Here is a 19066-nt window from a genome sequence, read left to right on the forward strand (position 1 = left end):
GGAGGAATCGACCGAGGAAAGATGATAAGCGAGAGCGTTGCGATGCGCCGTGGATGAGTCGAAATACCGCCACTTATGTTTTTTACCTGGTTTGGAAGTGTGAAGGAGTGAGAAGAACAAGTTGCTCCCACCGGCCCTAGACGGCGACACGACAAAAATTGAGGAGGAACGCCTGTTGATGCTTTTTGCAATTAACACCACGTCGACCGACGACTTTCAGAGAACACCTCCCTCGCTACCAATTCACAATAGGTTCCTCCCAACGAAAGCACCGCTTATCTTGCACTTTATCTTCCGTTGATGAAGCCCCTTGCGGGCCACTGTTTGCATCACTATGAGGTGATTGGAAGCAGCTTTGTAGCCGTCCGGGGCTCCATTGAGGAACAGGCCCCGTCCAGATTTCTCGGATTTAGGGCCGAGATTGACCGTGCGAGGATGCGAGGACCGATGGAGTACGATGGAGAAGCACACGACGGTAGCGTGTGAAGGCAAGTATGCGCGAGTTTCTCATCCGGGGCTCGATCCTCGTCGAGTAGAGCCCGACTTCATTGCGCCGATGAGGGAAGCAGGTGGGATCCTCCGGCGTCAACGAAAGAGACTCTCTCGACGGCTAACTTCACGACGTCTGGGACTGTAGTAGATATTGGACCCATACGAGGGTATCAATAAAGGTCGTTGCCATAAATTAATGTTTGTGTCCGATGGACATTCCGCTCTTCGGCCGTCGTGTTTGATCGAATCCGTGAGCCAATCGACGCATGATTCATGGCATCCACGGCGACCATTCCTGCCACCGTCACCCCAGTGCAGCTGCAGTTCGGCCAGGTATGCGACATAACCCTGGAGTGCGCGAGAGATTCGAAAAATAGGCTTTACAATTTTTGGGTGCTCCTCTGAGGAATTGGAGGCGTTGAATTGGAGCTTGTAGATTGACAGGAGCTGTAGGTTGAGGAGTGGGGGGTTGCGGAGATGTGAATACTGCTAGTTCAATTGCATTGGGACGTAGTCGTGGGCAGCCACTGGGGCAACCAAGGTGTGAAGCGTGTGTGTGAGATTTGCCTTGATATGGACACGGTGGCAGGAGGGTTTTTGTTGTTTTCGCTAGGGTTTGTTTGTGGTGAGTGTTGCTACAGGCGTGACCTTATCTGTTGAGGTCGAGGAGCGATAGGTCGGGGCATGGTTGAAAAGCTGAGATGTGTGCATTTTGCTAGTTATTTTTCCCTGAACTGGTGGAGCCGTTGCGAAGGTATTTTGGTCAGGAATAATTTTACATTCAGGAGTATTTGCGGTGACGTTGTGGAGATTTTTTGTGGATGCGAGTGTGGTGAGCGATACGATGGTATCGTATCGTTTGCAATCAGCAGAGGTGCGGTTGATGGTAGGCAATGGGATTTCCGTTACAGAGAGGTGTGTTGATATGACGTCGAGGATTCGTGCTTGTGTGTAATTGCAATTCCAGTGGTCGTGATAGCTCGTGTGGTAAAATGTTGATGATTGTTGTGCGGTGTTTGAGGCTGGAATCGTGATGTGTAAGTGGAGGTAATGGGGTGAATTAAGTGAAAGATGAGGTTAAGTGGCACAACTGCTGGGAGTATGGACTGCGTGGCGTCACGAGCAACTCGTGTTTGTCAAGGCCGCATAGGATTCCGGAGGGAAGGAGCAAGCAGAGGGGAGTAGTGTATTCGTACTAGCCGCTTACACGATGGTTTGTAATACGTGAGGCGAGCTGTGAATTTTTGCATTTTTAAAAAAAAATTTTTGGAGGATGTAGTGACGAGACCAGAGGGCTATTTTCACTTAAGAGAGCGAGTAGGAGGGAAGGAGCAAACGGAGGGGAATAGTGTTTCGGTGCAAGTCGGTTACATCTTGGTATGTAGGACGTGAGACGAGTTATGAACTAGCACAGATTGATTTGGCGTACTGCATCAATTTTTTTAGTTTTGGAGGGGTATAGCGACGAGTCCAGAGGGCAATTTTCACTTTAGAGAGCCAGCGCTCTTGCATGTGAGTGAGACTTTTTCTGTTGCGCATTTGATGCCGCACTACTTTCTATCGTAGTAGCTATGGTGCCACTATTTGTAATATGTACGTTTTTCTTGTCTCGCTGTTGAAGTGACTTATTGTGCGCGCGAGTGAGAGAAAAATTTAGTGTGTGGTAGGGAAACCTTGCCTTCTATTGTCCTAGCGACTTGGCGCGCAGAGGCATGTTATACCCTTGGGACAAGATAATGGATGAGACAATTTCTGAGGGACAGCTGGGTTGGTTTGGAGGAAATTGTGCGATAATCTGTGCGAGTTAGAGATGCTGAAGAGATTCGAGAGAGTTTGTGTGTAGTTTTAGGTGGAGTGTTGAAGTATGATTTGTAAATACTAGAATGCGTGTTGCTCAATTTGTTTTCTTTTTCCTCTGGTTTCGTGTTCTGCGAGTGAAAGCTTGGAGCCTACTCCATGGGTAGGGTTACGGGGTATGGACTGATGCGTATTAGAGGGATGGTCTAGGGAGAGGTCCCTCAACCCTACTAAGGGCGGTATTGTTGATCTTTTGCTCCGACTTGAAACATCGGTTTGTACCATTGGACAGTACGGAGATACTTTTTCGATTACTGTAGGCCCCTGAAAATCCTTAACGACTCTCTCAATGATGGTCGTAGATTTGAGGAGCATCTGAGTAACTTCGTCGTTTTACTTTGGATCTTTGTGGAAAGTTAGCTGCAGTCTGTGTGTGGTTGGTTATTGGTCTCCTGAAACATTCCAGGAATCGTTTCCCCTCCTACCACTTTTTCCGATTTTCGCGATTTCTTTAAACTCTCCCTATTTGCTGGTCATTGCAATTTTTTCTTTTTCCTCTTTAGAATTAACCAATTGCTAGTGTTGGTAGGATTTTCCCCAAGTTTTTCTTTTGTCATACTTTGGTTTTGATTTATTACGGTTAACCTTTGTTTGCCAGGAGTGAAATATGTATTAAGACCCTCACGTGTTAGCATCCGAAGTTCGGACAGCACCCTACCAGTGCAGCAACCATGGGTTCCGATGTATTCCCAGGCTTGTCTTTGCGCAAAATCCATGTCAAGGAGAAAGAAGCTTTCACAGTGGACTCCACGGTCTCAAAGATACATTCAGAAATCGTAGTCGATGAGCCTGTGACCCCAGCTGGACGGTTATTCATGCAAGAAGAAATGAATGTCTACATCCTGTGCACTCTGGCATTCGTCAACCCTATTGATGTGCCAGAGTTCAAAAAGACAATGATAGCGACTATCGTCAATCACAAGCGGTTCCATAGTATTATCGTAAGCACACATTTTACACACCATAAATCCTTATACTCTACAATGAGATGCGGCTCTTTTTACTTCTTTCTAAAATTATTTTATTATTATTTTTTCAACTTTTCTGACCTTTTTTTTTTTTCGGTTTATGCCCTTGTGTGCAGTCGAAGGACAAGAAGGGGAACGATGTATGGGTTCCAGTAGACGTCCAAATTGATGACCATGTCGTGGTACCGACAGTTGACAAGGCGGCTCCTCGATACGTAGAGGATTACATCACCGACCTTGCCCTCGCTCCTCCATTGGATGTGTCACGACCTATGTGGGAATTCCACGTGCTCAACGGCACCGAATCGGGGGAAGATGGAGCAACTGCGCATATGATAATGCGAGTGCACCATGCCTTAGGGGATGGCACGTCCCTCATGTCTCTAATGCTGGCTTGCACGCGGCGACTGGGGAAGCCTGACGAGCTTCCTGCGGTGCCGGTGGCAAGGGTACGCGTGAAGGAGAAGAAGAGTTTGTTTAGGCAGATGCTGGGATTACTTTTTCTCTTCTGGAATACGCTTGTAGGCATTTTTTTGTTCACGTCGACGGCGATCTGGTTGAAAGACAGTGACAGCGTGATCAAAGGTCACTTCGGGGTTGAGAAGGAAAAGAAGAAGCTGGTTTATCAAAGCATTGATATGACTGATATGAGTATTGTTAAGAATGCTGTCAATGGGGTGAGTGGTGTCAATGAGAGCTAATTGCATTAGACATCTATGAGAGTTGGTTTTATCTGAAGAAGCTGCTGATTCTTGGACATACTGCTTCAAGTTTGATTTTGTTAACCTGATGTTTCTGGCGGTTACAGACGATCAATGACGTCCTCATGGGCATGGTCTCTGAATCGGTCCGACTCTATCTAGAAGATCGCTATGCAACAGACTCTTCTCCTATCAAGCAGGCTGGGGGTAAGGAAGGCCAAGCTGAAGCAGTGGACATGAAGAAGGTTGCCTCTCATGTAGAAAAGCTGAGAATTCGTGCTTGTGCCTTAATGAACACCAGAGCAACACCAGGTTTGCAGGTTGGGCCAGCATTCAATTGTCGTTTGAATTTCCACACCCTCTCTGATTCTATTTTTATTTATTTATTTATTTTTAGTGCTTGAACCGACTTAGAGCCAGGTCTTGAATTCATCGTTGGCCGATTGTTGCAGGAGCTGGCATCCATGATGGATGGGGGGTCGCAACATCGGTGGGGTAACCATATGGGATACCTACTGATCGATATTCCTCTAAAACACCAACTGGATCCACTGGAAAATGTAATAGCAGCCAAAAAATACACTGATCGCAAGAAATCATCGCTCGAGGGGATATTTACTTATTGGAGCGGTGCCATGCTGATGGCCTTCACTGGGCCCACTGTAAGTTCAACGCATGTCACGAGTGAAATCTGTATCGTTCCCATGTCTTGAATCTTAATGCAATTTTTTTTGCGTCACCAAAGCTGATCGACCTAACTCTCTTAATGTTTGATGTCCCAGCTACCGCTAATCTTGACGCGACGAGTCATTCTCCAAACAACACTGACAGTCTCCAATGTTCCCGGGCCAACTGAGCCTGTCACTTTTGGTGGAAATCCCATTGTCGGCATCTTCCCTATAGTGTCTGGACATCCACAGGTGAAGCGACTGCTATCACAGTGCTGCTATATGTCCGTCTTGTCATGCATGCTTCCTGCTCCCTTTGCTAACACTCCAATTTTCTTGTGGGATGGTGCAGTCCTTGTCCATATACTTGCAAACATACAATGGTAAAGCGAACCTGGTGGTCATGTCAGCTAAATCGGTCCTTCCAGATCCAGAAAAGCTCCTTAACTTGATGATTGACTCCTTGAAGAACATGGTGAAAGCAGCCAAGGCCAAGGGATCGAACTAACCGAGAAAGCATTGATAAAAAGCAGAAGGAAATACTTAGATGTGGCTATCATGTGAAATAGTTAAATATTACTGTTGGGAAAGCTTGTGTAGTTTAACCTGAGGATTATCACATGGGCTGCTAGTTTTTTTTTGCAATTGGGCGATTATTCAAAGGGGGCGTGCCAGTTGTATAGTATTGGTCAAGTGCAGCCTGTAAAATCGAGTTGGATTTGCAAATTTCATCTCTGCTGCATCTGCAGTATATTGAATTCTCTACATTGAAATTGTTTTCTACGGGAATGTTAAGAAATTATCGTTGACTCCACTTTCTTATTCAAGTCTTGGGCACCTTTCTTTTGTTATGTGGTTGTTGTTTTTAATCATTTTTTGAAATGCTGTATTTTTTCCAGAAGCAATAGCAACTTGTGTAGAATACTGGAAAGAATCTTCTTCCAAGTACTATGCTATTTTATCCAATGTACTAATTGTGTGCAAGAACCAAATTTAATTATATTGGTTACTTCTTCTGCTATAAATCTTTAATTACTTCTCAACAGAAAAGTATTTTATTTTACTTTTAATAATACTTAGGTCTCAAGAATGAAGAAAATTGTTACATCACCAAAGAATGTGAAGTCAAATAATTCTTTAAAATTACTAGTACAATTATCTAGTACAAAGTAGATTGTTGAAGCCATGAATAGATTGCTACATGATACCATCAGTATGAAGGAGCTATTTGGTAGAAATTTGTATGTGGTAGGTAGAAAATTCTACCAAATATTGCCAATTCTTTGATTAAGAACAAGAATTTAGATTATCAATGCATAATGTTGTGTTGTAAAACAATTATATGGTGAAAATATAAACAAAATGAGTTTTCAATTAATACTCTATTATCTTAATTCAACAAGAATTCAAGATATTTAAACAAGGTTTTATGAAAGTCTCATAGTTTATTTTGCTTGTCTTAATATTTAATAGGTTAAGGTTACTAAGCAATTTTTCCTTCAAGGTTGTGTTTTACCGCAAAAATGCTTCTACCACCTTAGAAAGGCCATAAAATGGTAAAAATAAGGTAGATTAGGTGATAGTTGATGTGATTAACTTGAAGGTGAATCTAAGAGTAGGATTGTGCTAAAAGAATCCTAGGATTGGATGGATTGATACTCAAGAGATATCAATTTGTTAGTGTTGGTCAAAATCAAATCCCAATCCATTAAAACAATTACCTAGTACAAAATACAAGGTATTTATAGATTAGAGTGTAGTATTGGCAAGCTAACTTTGAATTGGTTCTTGGGACAAAAGGCTTATTTCATTTGGTTTAGAAATGACATTGGAAGAGCTATTCAAAGTCAAGGTTTGTATTGACAATTTGGATAGTAGACAATAAAATTAGAGCTCACATTCTTAGCTAGTTTATTCATTCTAGGTAACATCTATGATTGAAATTTCTTTAAGTGTATAATTCATTGTGTGTAATAGACATATATAAAAATTCACGCTAATGTGTCAATTCAAGTAAGAGATATCTAATCACAAGTGCAAAGAGATACCAAGTTTAGGGCATGTTAAGGTTGGTTAGGGTTTTTGCAATATTTGAAGGTCTATTAGTTGGAATGAGATAAAACTTGGCAAGAAATTAAAAGCCATTATGGCCAAGCTATAAACCAATTTTGAACCAATGTCATGAATTGGAAGAAAAATTGTTGCTGGAATTTCTTCATCAATTTTCAAGTTGGCAAGTGAGAGACATTAGTGTGATATTTTGGCTTTTTCACAAAATTTGTAGATTGAATTGTGCTAAAGTTTTGTTGGCCTATAGAAGCCTTACAATGGTATTAGTATATAAAAATTTACACCACTTAAATAATTAGATTAAGAGTTATGATTTGCTAAAGTTTTTTAATTAGTATTAGGATTTATAAGAAAAATTTGAAATTTCAAAGGAATGAAAGTAACAAAGCAATTAGAGTTTGTACATGCTTGTGGTTATTAAAAATATTATTTTTTCATACTTTACATTAGCATTAAAATATCTTAAGTTAAATTGGATAATATTATTCTTAGTTAGCCAAAACCTATTAAGATTTTTTAGATAGTTGCAAAATTTAATTCTACCTTCTATAGCCAAAAGCCTTGTGCATTTTCAAACAAGACAACTTATAATACAACAATGCTTGAAATTTTCTTACTTTTGATCTTCTATATAAAAATATTAATTAAATAATTATTACTATAATATAATTTTAAGGTCTTTAAATATAAAAATATAAAATAGAGACTTTTAACAATATTTGTTTCGTGTTGATAAAGAAAGAAAAGTTATTTCTTTTTGTAAAGGTAAAATTAAAATTTATATTCTTACTAAGATAATTATGTGTAAAATATAAGATTAATTAACTAATAATTCTATACTAATCATGCAAAAAATTATATATATATAAAAAAAACATTAAAATTATATAATTATATCTATTACCAATATATGTGCTGATGAGTTGAATCTTTGTATCCTATAAAAAAATTTAATAAAAAGGTAGAACTTTTATTATTATATTCAATTCTTTTTTATAATATAAAATAGTGCCATCCATATAATTGATTTTTTTAATATTATCTCTACAAAAAGTTTTAAATTTCATCTCTTATATGTAAAAAACTAAAGTTTTTTTAATAATATTATGGAACTTGGCAAATGATTTATACAATAGAACATATTTTATGATATTTTTTTTTCTAGGTGTAATTAATGCCAAAATCATAATTAGAGTCTAAATTAGAAAACAAGTCTTTATTTCACAAATCAACTTGGAACCTTTAATTAAGATGTAAAGATTTTTAAATGTCTATTCTTAAATGAGTATTATTTAAATATTGAATTATTTCTGTGTATTTTTAGGTGCTCTAGAAGACTTTGAACATGCTCTATATTTTTAAGCAATATATTATGTATATTTTTTTTATATTTTTATAATACAAATTTATTAACTATTCTAAAGAAAAAAATAAACATATAGATATAAATATATATATATAAATATATATATATATATATATATATATTTAAAGTATATGCATCTCAAATAGAAAGTTTTAAAGATTTTAAAAATTAAAATAGGTTAATTCAATTTTTTTTTATCTTAAAATCTTTACTATATTTTCTTTGTATTCGAAATAATATTAAAATATTAGAGCCTTGAAACTCAAATGTACTAAGACACTATGGCCTTATAATCTATATATTTCAAAAAAATTCTACCTTAAATATACCAATTAGAAATTTTTATTTTTAAATTACTATTTTAAATTATTTAAATTAATTTAAAGGTATTTGTAAAATAAATTTACAATTTCATCTTATTGTTATTAATTAATCTTTGAAGAATCTTGGTATGTGCTTCAAAACCATTGCACAACTATTTAAAACACCTTTTGTTTATAATTAAGTAATCAAATTTTAAAATATATTTTAAAAATATTTATATGATTATAGAAAAATCAAAATAATTTAGGTGATTTATTTTTTCATGTGCTCTTGTTTATATTATTCTTTAGCTACACATGCATACTTAAAATAGAAAATTTTACTTAGTATATGTTAAAATTTAGAAGATAATGTTCACACAAAGTATTTATAAAAACTCAATATTCAACTTCTAAAGAAATAGTAAGCCATTTTTTATGTAATTATAAATAAAAATAAAAATTTAATAATTTTCTGTTATTTTTTTCTAATAATACATTACTTAATGCTAGATTGAAAATAAATCATACTTCACAAATTATTTTAGTATCACAAGATATAAAATAAGTATTATTCTTATCAATATTAAGTTTTAATATATATATATATATTTTAAAATATACTTAGATTTTTTTTAAAAAAAAATATTTAAGTATGTAATTTTTGAAACTAACATATTCATCTAAATAGCAAACATATATGCTATATTTTCCATATATGATACTTTAATAAATCAATAGATTTTCATATTAAGTTTTAATATGAATCTTAATTTTAGCAACATATTTAAGCAACACATACTTATGGCATATAAGAGGTTTTTTTTTTTTCAATTATTATTTGAAAACTTAAGAAAGATTTCTATAGAACTTGATTTTAAGGAGTTTTAAATGGCCATGACTTTGTAAGAATTATGAAAATTAATGGTTGAATTTTGAGGAATCTAATTTAAGAAATAAAATAGGATTTAAATTTAATAAAAATTAAGCATTATATAGCAAATATTCAACTAAAATATGATAGTTTTACATAAATTTTTATGTTGAAGTTGTGTCTTGAGTTTGAGTTTAATTGATTGGACAAATTAAAAGTTATTGAACTTTAAGCAGATTAAGGTATTGATAATTGGTAGTTTGAGGATTATTAAAGATTTTAAAGATTTTTAGCAATCTAATAGTTGAGTTGAAGTAAAATTGGTGAGCTAGTAGTTGAACTAAATTCCAACATTTAGTCAAATTTTGAGTGCAAGTTATAAGTGCAAGAAAAAAAGATTTGCACTTAGAGCTAATTGTCAAGGTTGGAGAAGGAGGCTATCTAATACTGAAGTAGATTATGTGTCTTTTTTCTTCATTTATTAATTAGAATTTCTTCAATTTTTTTTAGCTTTTTAGTTTTTTAGTTTTAGATATTTAGTTTTTTTATTTTATTTATTTATTTATTTATTTTTTAACAAAGAAATTAATAAGTATGAAAAGTTTAGATTGAAATCAATAGTCAATTTTAAATAACTTTTAGAACTCCATTATAATATAAGTTTAAATTAGGATATATTAGAGTTTTTTAGAACTAAAATATTATTTATAATTTATCTTTAATATTTTAAGAATTAATTAGAAATTTACTTATAATTTTTTAGGATGGATAGGTTTATTTTATAATTTAATGAAGATTATTTAAGATTTCTTTAGAGTTGATAGATATTTAATAAAATGTATTTAGACTTTTTATATGATTAATAGGATATACTTAGGATATTTGGGAGCTTGATTATTTTATTTAAGATTGTCAAAAAAGTATTTCTAAATATCTTTTGTATCATTTTTGGATTATAAATCCAACTTCAAGATAATTTAAATCCTTCCATAATTAGAAACTCAATGTATTTACAAGCTAAAATTCACCTAAAATTTCAAGGTCTTGGTTGTGCAAAAAATTATTAAAAAATCTAAACCAATTAAGCAACCATATATTTAGAAGAGTTGATTTTTTGTTACAAAAAAAGAAGTTTTTTTTGTTATTGTGACAACATGGTGACATATTTTCTACAACAACCTATAACACCAATTATAGAGAGCATAAGCTACAATATGCACTCTCATTTTATTTTTTTGTTTGGTTATACAAGTCTTTATAAGATTCTAATTTTAATAAGTACAAAAAAATAAAATTGTTTATATATAAAAGACATTGCAATATTACATTTTTTCTTCTTTATTTATTTATTTATTTATTTTTCTTTTAAAAAAAACTATCATTGATAAGAATATTATTTATTATTATTTCTAAATTTAGAGTGGATAAATTTGCCTTAAAATTTTCTTGTAATATCTATTAGAGTTTATAGACCATCACTTGTATTCAATTTTGTGACTTATAGTACTTAGGCATTTATTGCTTGTGAATTAATTTTAATAAATCTCTCTTTTAAAATCTGCTTAATATATATATATATATATATATATATATATGTAGAATTATATTAATATTAAAAAATATTTTTTATTTCATAAATATTTATTATTTTAAATTAAGTGTTGAAAGTATTATTTTAGTAATACAAACTTATGACAAAAGTAATCAAAATATAAGTTAACTAGTACAAATATAGGTTTAATTCTATTCAGTCCGATTATACTTTATTATTTAATATAAATATTAAATATTGTTTAAAAAATATAAAAAAAATAACTTTTACATTTTGTTTTAAAAAAAACAGTATTAATAACTCAAATTTTTAGTTTTATTTTTATAATAAATTCCCATTAATTTAGGACTCGTATTCTTGGATGCTGTTGTGTTTTCAAAAACTGTTATTTAGATTTCTTCAACTATGCATTAATGGGCTAATACTTTTAATTAATTTTTAATTTAAAACCAATGTGGTTATTTGAATAAAAACAACATTTATTTTTCATTTTTGTGTCTCATAAATGAATACTACAATTCTCATAATATCTTGAATATAAATATATTATTAAGATTCTACCAAAAGAAAAAAATATCTATAAAATATATATATATATATATATATATATATATAATATTACAAAAAAATGAATTTATTGGTTATTAATAATAAAAGACGTCAATTTTATTGAATAAAATTTACAAACCAATATTTAAAGGAGAATATTAAATCAATCCACTAGAATCTTAAGTTGACTTATCTTACTTCCATAATGGCACAAGAGAAGGAGGAAAATGGGGGTAGATGGTATCAAGTGAGGATGTGCTTCAATAATGTGTGTGTTGGAATTGGGTATCCATTGCGCTCCAAAATCAAAGCCAATACAAAAGCAAGGCAAGAAAGACCTCAAATTCCTTCCTTTTTTAGGATGATCTAAGTTCATCTATACCAATGTAATAACATAGATTGAGTGATGATTTATAGGACTAAGGTGGATTGTCTTAAGATTTAAATGGGCTGATTTCAAATTTCCTTATTTGACACACTACTTAGTTATTTGTTTTTGTTTTTTTCTATAAAGATGCCTTAGCTTGCAAGTAATTAATTTATATTTTTTTTCTTTTTTCTTTTGAATATCAAATGTCACATATTAGATGCAATTATTTTAGTTGTATTATTGTTACAACATGTCAATTTTTTCTATAGAATATAGAAAAATAATGAACTCATAGTGATTTATAAAACAAGTATAAAATAGCAAAAGATAAAAAAGATGATAAACTTAAAATATCAACAAAAAATGACATGGAGTTCAATACATGTATGTGTATATATATATATATATATATATATATATATATATATTTCATCCATAATAATCAACTCTCTAAAAACTATTAACATCAAATAGTTGATCAAAATTTTGGAAACCAATTCCATTCTATGGTTCATAATTAATGACCCTTTTATCTCTAATAATCAATTGATTTAAAAAATTATATATTAATGAATAGAGATAAGTACTTATATGTGATTGGGCAAGACAAGGCCACACAACTAATGAGGCAACATGGTTACTAAAGTAGAAACAAACAACCTAGATTGCAAAGCCTTAGCAAGGTTGATATCCATTGTGCCTTCAATATGCCACCTTTCATGATAAATACTCTTTTTTTTCCATTGGAAAATGTTAATGTTTTATATATATATATATATATATATATATATTTAAATTTTAATATTATATTTGAAATTCAAGAATTTTCATAAAATTTAATAATGGATGATATTGTAATAAAATCAAATCTAAAAGCATCAAAATACAACTAGGACAAATTTCACTAATACTTTCCTTCAAAGCTTTAGTTTAATCACAAAAAGTAAACATTGCATTAAAATTGAATGGTTCGATTAAGAATCTTTACTCATACACTCATTTCTCGCCATCTATTTGGTGACTTCCCATAAGTGTGAGCAAGTGGAAGCGTGCGTGTAAAAGAGGTTGAACTAAAATGTCCAAAAGCCTGATGCAAGTAAAAGTCGCGAGTGTGAAAAGGATCAAAGTTCAAAATCCAAAAGTCCGGTTGAAGCAAAATTGTGCGTATGAAAAGCGCAAAAGTTACGAATCCCGAAGCACGATCAAAGTAAAAGCTGCGATTGAGCAAACGGCCGTAGTTTAAAACCCAAAGTCTGACGGAATGGATGAATATAATCATGGATGAAAAATATGGATGAAGAAGAAGTTGAATTGTTGAGTTCTTTCTGGAATTACCCAATAAAAGACAATGTACCAATAAAAGAAAAGTGGATGTTTTATGAATGCAGAGCCACGGAGAACTTCATCCTTATCTTAAAAGATAAAGAAACATTATGCCCTTTCTTCTTTCTACTTTCTAGGAAAAGCATGTTCTCTCTGCCCCGCTGACCGCGATTCTTACAGTGTGAACGGTGTCTTACGGAATCCATGCCAAATTGGAGGTCTATAAAATCCACAATGTTAATGTAGATCTTTTCACTATATCTACGTCCGATTCGGCACGAGTGAGGAACGTGATGCTGCGACCTACAACAACACTCTGGCACACTCCTTGATCGGCAAGCCAGAAATTCGTGGCGAATCAGGAGATTGAATTTATCGCAGTCCGTGTCCCAGATCGGATATGAGCCGATTTTCGTGTGCGTCGGGATGCAAGTTTCAGTTTCATCTTTGATGAGCGGAGTAGAAAGAGCGGCGTCTGGCCCCCTGTAGTGCTGTGTCGTCGAGTTGAAGTATCGTCCCGGTGTTGTTAGGGTAATACTTCTTAGTCTGTGTGGAATCTGGTCGATTGAGCGATTGCTATCGGAGTTTGGTTGCGAGTGGGGAAGAATTCTGAGCGTGGCGGAGTTTCTAGGTGCATTGTTCGGAACAGTTCAATAAATTGAATCGAACACGAGTGGATTAGTTTAGTTGAGTCGAATCGCGGAGCTGAAGACTATCGGATCTAATCCTTATGATATGAGTTCGACGTTCCAGCTGGTGGATGTATTGGCAGCTCCAAGATGCCGACATCTTAGCTCTCGTATACACCTCCCAAAGCATGTCGTCTCTGCTTCGTTAAGACCATGTCTCCGTGGGTTGTCTTCGCTAGAGGAGCGGACATGGACATGTAAACTCCGGGAGAAGGCTCTGAGAACAACGAAGAGAGAGCGATATACCAGCGCTTCCGATGGGCATACATGTATTCGTTGTGAGCAAAATTTAGCTGAGCAAGGAAGACTTTTGGAGTTCATAAATGCTCATAATGTCACTAGTGGTTTGTCTGTTGAGGCGTTGCTCAATGGCATTGGACAGAAGGGCTCCTCTGCGCCCTCTTCTTTCAACGCTCCGGTTGAGAATGCCCTAGAAAAAGAAGCATGGGATCTGTTGAGAGAAGCCGTGGTGACCTATTGTGGAGAGCCGGTGGGAACTATTGCTGCCAAAGACCCGACCGATCCCAACCCTTTGAATTATGATCAAGTGTTCATTCGTGACTTCATCCCATCTGCTGTCGCGTTCCTGCTCAAGGGAGAAACTGAAATTGTCAGGAATTTTCTTCTGCACACCTTGCAGCTACAGGTCCGACGTCGGTCCTTTCTTCAAACATATGTGCATGGTTTCAAGCTCGTTGCTTGCAGTTCTTTGATAATTTCCATGACCATTGCGAAAGTTATTGGTGTGTGTCGCATTGGACGTAACCATTTAGATATCCAATCCCTTTGATAGCGAAGGTTGGTGATTATGTCCTGGTTTGGAAAACCAACGACTGTTAGAACGCTTTGATCACTGGCTCACGCTGGCCCAGTCTACGCTTTTGATACGTTCCGAAGAGATTCGTAGCAATCGTCGTCAATATTCCATTTGTGTTTGCCTGTAGTGTATTCATTTAAAACTTTGCACTATTATTTGTTTATTTCTTGTCTCGAACCAGTCTCAATGTGCTAATAATGTGATATCTTTTAAAACAGAGCTGGGAAAAGACAGTGGATTGCTACAGCCCGGGTCAAGGATTGATGCCAGCAAGCTTTAAGGTCCGAACAGTACACATAGATGGCAATGAAGAGAATGGAACTGAGGAGATTTTGGATCCAGATTTTGGGGAAGCAGCCATTGGTCGCGTTGCTCCAGTCGATTCTGGTGCTTAATTTGTTTCAGATTTTTTTGGTTGGTGTTTTTCCTTTAGACAAAAGTGTGCTTGTAAAGAAAAGACTAAAGCTCGAGCCTTTGTGTAGTTACGTAGGTCTTATGTTTTTTTCGCAACTTATGTGGCACTTATTGGTGTTTCGACAAGTTTCTCATTGGAGTCTCTCTTTGGATAGGGCTCTGGTGGATCATTCTTTTGCGGGCGTATGGCAAGTGCACAGGTGACAAGTCTGTCCAGGAAAGGGTGGATGTTCAGACAGGCATAAAAATGATATTAAAAGTCTGTCTAGCAGACGGTTTCGATATGTTTCCAACTCTGCTGGTGACCGATGGCTCTTGTATGATTGATCGCCGCATGGGTATTCATGGGCATCCCCTTGAAATTCAGGTATTATACGTGTTACATATCCCTCAGCCCTTGAATTTTAGAAGAAATATTATTTACTATTTGTCGATATTTCTTTCGCAAATTATTATTGCTTGTGTTTTGCTTAATTGATCGATAGTGGTTATTTTGTTCACAACTTTTTTCTTCGAAAAGTTGGATGCCCTGAGCTCTTAGAGCAAGACCAAGGTGGACTTTTGGTAAACTGAAAAGCACAGTATTCACAACTGTGTTATATTAGTGTACTAATTTGCTGCATTGTGCAGGCTCTCTTTTATCATGCCTTGCGATGTGCTCGAGAGATCCTCTTACCAGAGGAAGGAGCGCAAGATCTTATTCGTCAAATTAACTCAAGGCTGGCCGCATTGTCTTTCCATATCCAAGAGTACTATTGGTTAGACATCGTTAAGTTAAATGAGATCTACCGGTACAAGACCGAGGAGTATTCTACTGAAGCTGTTAACAAGTTCAACATATACCCAGAGCAGGTGTCGCAGTGGTTGCTGGACTGGCTGCCCGAAAGTGGAGGTTATTTTATTGGCAATCTACAACCTGCACACATGGATTTTCGATGGTTCACTCTGGGTAATATGTGGTCTATTTGCGGTGGCTTGGCTACCCCGAAGCAATCTGAAAATATTTTGAGGCTTGTGGAATCGAAGTGGCAGGACCTTGTAGCAACAATGCCAATAAAGATTTGTTTTCCTGCTCTTACGGATGAAGAGTGGCGCATCATCACGGGTGCTGACCCTAAGAATACGTAATAAGCCGTCTCTCTATGTTCTGCCCGTCTTCTTTTGTGTTGTGGCTTGGTTTGTACTCTGTCCATAATAACGCATTATATTACGTAGTAATTCCATGTCTATCAATCCAGCTTTAGAGCTTATTATTTTTAGAATACGGTATGCCAAATTTGGTTGCGACTTTCGAGAACTTGAGTGTTTTCCTTGTATCAACTCATTACATCAATGTTCTTCTGCAGGGCTTGGTCTTATCACAATGGAGGTTCCTGGCCAACTCTTCTTTGGCAATTCACTGTAGCATGCATTAAGATGAACCGTGCCGATCTTGCAGAGAGGGCTGTGGAAATCGCAGAGAAGCGCTTGTCACGCGACAGGTGGCCTGAATATTATGACACAAAGAAGGGTCGCTTTATTGGAAAACAGGCTCGTCTGTATCAAACGTGGTCGATCGCTGGTTTCCTCACCGCAAAATTGATGCTTAAAAACCCTAACGCTGCGAGTTGGCTCACTTGTGATGAAGATGAAACTTACGCCATCTTCCGTGAAGCAAATCCTCAGAAGCGGAAGTTCAAAGCGTCACCCAAGATTTTTGTTGTATAGTTGTATATTTTTTGAAAGGGTGAACTAGATAGACATTGATATTTGATTGGGCATTCTTTTACTCGATTTTTTTGGAGCTCTATTTTGAGTAGCCACAGGCCTTAGAGACACTCAATCTTTGAGTACTCTGAGCAGGCAGGCTCGTTGAGCTCCTGCCTTGCGGGCATTCTTCAAGTCATGGTAGTTCTGCCCATGTATTTTTCATGGATTCTTTGAAGTAGGACAGATTTGGAACATTACAGATAAACACTGACTATTGGTGTTGCATTACTTTAGTGGTTCGGCCGTAGAGTGAGGCCAGCAAGGCCACATATATGCATCGCGAATAACATACCGTCGATTCCTGCCTTCAAGTCGGGACCATGCAAGCCATCGCGAAAACTTTGGCCGTACCAAGTTGCACCACTCCAATGGCAACCAAGCGCTACTTTCCCGATTCGGAGGACCTCGAAACCATTGAGGGTGGACGACATAAATCTGCCACCTATTTTCCCGCATATGTGTTTATTTAGCTATACTGCAGAAGCTTCTTCGAACATTGCTAAAGGTTATGTGTGTTCAGTAAGGAATGTTCCTGTTTCAAGACTATATGGGATAATAAAGGTTGCATGATCCTTATAACGAGTACTTACTACGAGCGCTTGGGTTTTTCTTCCTGGCTTTGTTTTTCAAGCTTTTGAACTTGTAAACTTGCATGACAATTCTATGCAACATATTGATGGTGAACTTGTGAAGTAATACTGTCAATTCCAAATAACGGAAAGGAATAAAAATAATCCGCAGATGAGTGTCAGTTGTGTTTGATTCTGCTTTCCATCTTCCAAGCTCTAGCATGCTGTTGAAGAATGTTTGAAGAGCGTGCTTCGTTACGGATGAACAAATAAGACGCTACCATGGCGAGGACTACATTGTGAAGGCATTGTACGCACACATCGTAATACACCCAAAGCTTGGACTGCAATATTTCTAGTAGCCAGGGTTTTGCATCGGAGGCCCTTCCGCATCAACGATCTGTAACATCTGAACCTGGTTGAGATTCACCGAAGCGCAATCGTCAATCCTTCTTACTAACCGTGGGCTTGCTCTTGGACACAATTTCGCCCAGTTGATTTTACACCGTTTCAATCTTTTCCCAACAGACGAATCCATGCCTTAGGAATTCACTCACACCCCAGCGGAACGCATTCTCTCCTCACCCTAATAAACCCCATCTTAGAACTGTTGTCTCGCCTAAGTCCAAGGTGGGTCGTCGGGAAAGGGGGCCGTAGGTTGGTTGCAAGAATGCCCAGCCCTAAAAAGTGCCCACTGACATCAGACAGGGAGCAGACAAAAATTGCAAGGCGAGTCGATAATTGTGGGGGGGATTTTATCGATGGGCGGCGATTCCAAGGCAGGCAGACAAGCATGGATGGCCATTGGGACCCAGCAATACCTAGCGCATTACTACTTGTAAAGTGGGGCAGCTGATTTTGGGTATATTTGGGCGTTACTCAGTCAGTCAATACAAGCAAAATCCTTGCTGTGTGTTTTGTGGGCCCTAAAAATAGCTACCATTTTGACCCCTTGCTTTTGTGGCCTCCTTGAACAAGGCTACTTAGGGGTGCCCAGTCCTGATGGCAGTACATCATTTTTCTTGTCAATTTGCGTTTTCATTTATTTTTTTATTTATTTTCATTTTAATTTTTACATTCTCAATAGAAACATCTCCAGTTGTATGCACTTTTGACTTCACCAAAGTTATTGTTTATGTTCTATTTCTTAGATTAGTATAAGTCTAAATCATACAAGTTTGTCAAGCTTGTTTTGTAGAAGTTGTTAGCCAACACATTGCTAATAAATAAAACATGTATTATATTCTTGGTAATTGGGTTTTATAATCATATCCATTGCATCAAACAACATTTAGAAACTTGTAAAATGATAAAGTGTTGTATAAAAATATACTAAACAATATAATCTTTGAAAATTTTCATATAAAATAGATTCTATTTGATATGTTTATTTGAACCAAATATATTGAATGCCTACAATCACTTACAAAATAATACCATTTGTTTAGTGTGTTGGCTTCTCTTTGATTTTGTAGATATAATAGAATTGATAAGATCAATGTTATTTCTTTTGAACTTATAGATTAATCAATACAATTCAAAATCTTATATTAGTGTGGAACTTGCCTTTAAGTGCCATTGCAAGTTATTTTTATTTAATTTTCTGAAAAGTTGTGCAAAAAGAATAAAATGTGTCTTATGCATTTTAAAAATCCATTATAGATTAAACTACCTACTTTGATGAAAAATCATAAAATTATTAATCAAAGTATGAAGATGTCAAAGACATGAATCAT

General features: G+C 35.6%; 2 protein-coding genes across 11 annotated transcripts; both read left to right on the forward strand.

Moving 5' to 3' along the window:
* Positions 1 to 725: 725 nt before the first annotated feature.
* Positions 726 to 5500, forward strand: LOC112283621 (wax ester synthase/diacylglycerol acyltransferase 11). Of its 9 annotated transcripts, none has more exons than XM_024522565.3 (8): positions 726 to 825; positions 1247 to 1407; positions 2948 to 3290; positions 3434 to 3994; positions 4126 to 4338; positions 4471 to 4680; positions 4801 to 4938; positions 5039 to 5500. In XM_024522565.3, the coding sequence occupies exons 3-8, from the start codon at positions 3021 to 3023 to the stop codon at positions 5192 to 5194; spliced, it is 1548 nt and encodes a 515-aa protein (XP_024378333.1). In that variant the 5' UTR covers positions 726 to 825; positions 1247 to 1407; positions 2948 to 3020; the 3' UTR covers positions 5195 to 5500. The 9 variants fall into 9 exon arrangements, with proteins under 9 accessions (XP_024378333.1, XP_090107629.1, XP_024378336.1 ...); XM_090251503.1 differs by having other exon boundaries at positions 1247 to 1378; XM_024522568.3 differs by having other exon boundaries at positions 1247 to 1366.
* Positions 5501 to 13363: 7863 nt separating this feature from the next.
* LOC112283925 (neutral/alkaline invertase 3, chloroplastic) lies at positions 13364 to 17346 on the forward strand. Of its 2 annotated transcripts, none has more exons than XM_024523331.3 (5): positions 13364 to 14427; positions 14817 to 14985; positions 15168 to 15379; positions 15643 to 16136; positions 16359 to 17346. In XM_024523331.3, exons 1-5 carry the CDS (start codon positions 13828 to 13830, stop codon positions 16717 to 16719), a joined length of 1836 nt encoding a protein of 611 aa, XP_024379099.1. In that variant the 5' UTR covers positions 13364 to 13827; the 3' UTR covers positions 16720 to 17346. The 2 variants fall into 2 exon arrangements, with proteins under 2 accessions (XP_024379099.1, XP_024379100.1); XM_024523332.3 differs by having other exon boundaries at positions 13426 to 14427; positions 16451 to 17346.
* Positions 17347 to 19066: the final 1720 nt, after the last annotated feature.

Source organism: Physcomitrium patens, chromosome 6 (genome assembly GCF_059467195.1).
Source record: "Physcomitrium patens ecotype Gransden chromosome 6, ASM5946719v1, whole genome shotgun sequence".
Classification (NCBI taxonomy): Eukaryota; Viridiplantae; Streptophyta; class Bryopsida; order Funariales; family Funariaceae; genus Physcomitrium; species Physcomitrium patens.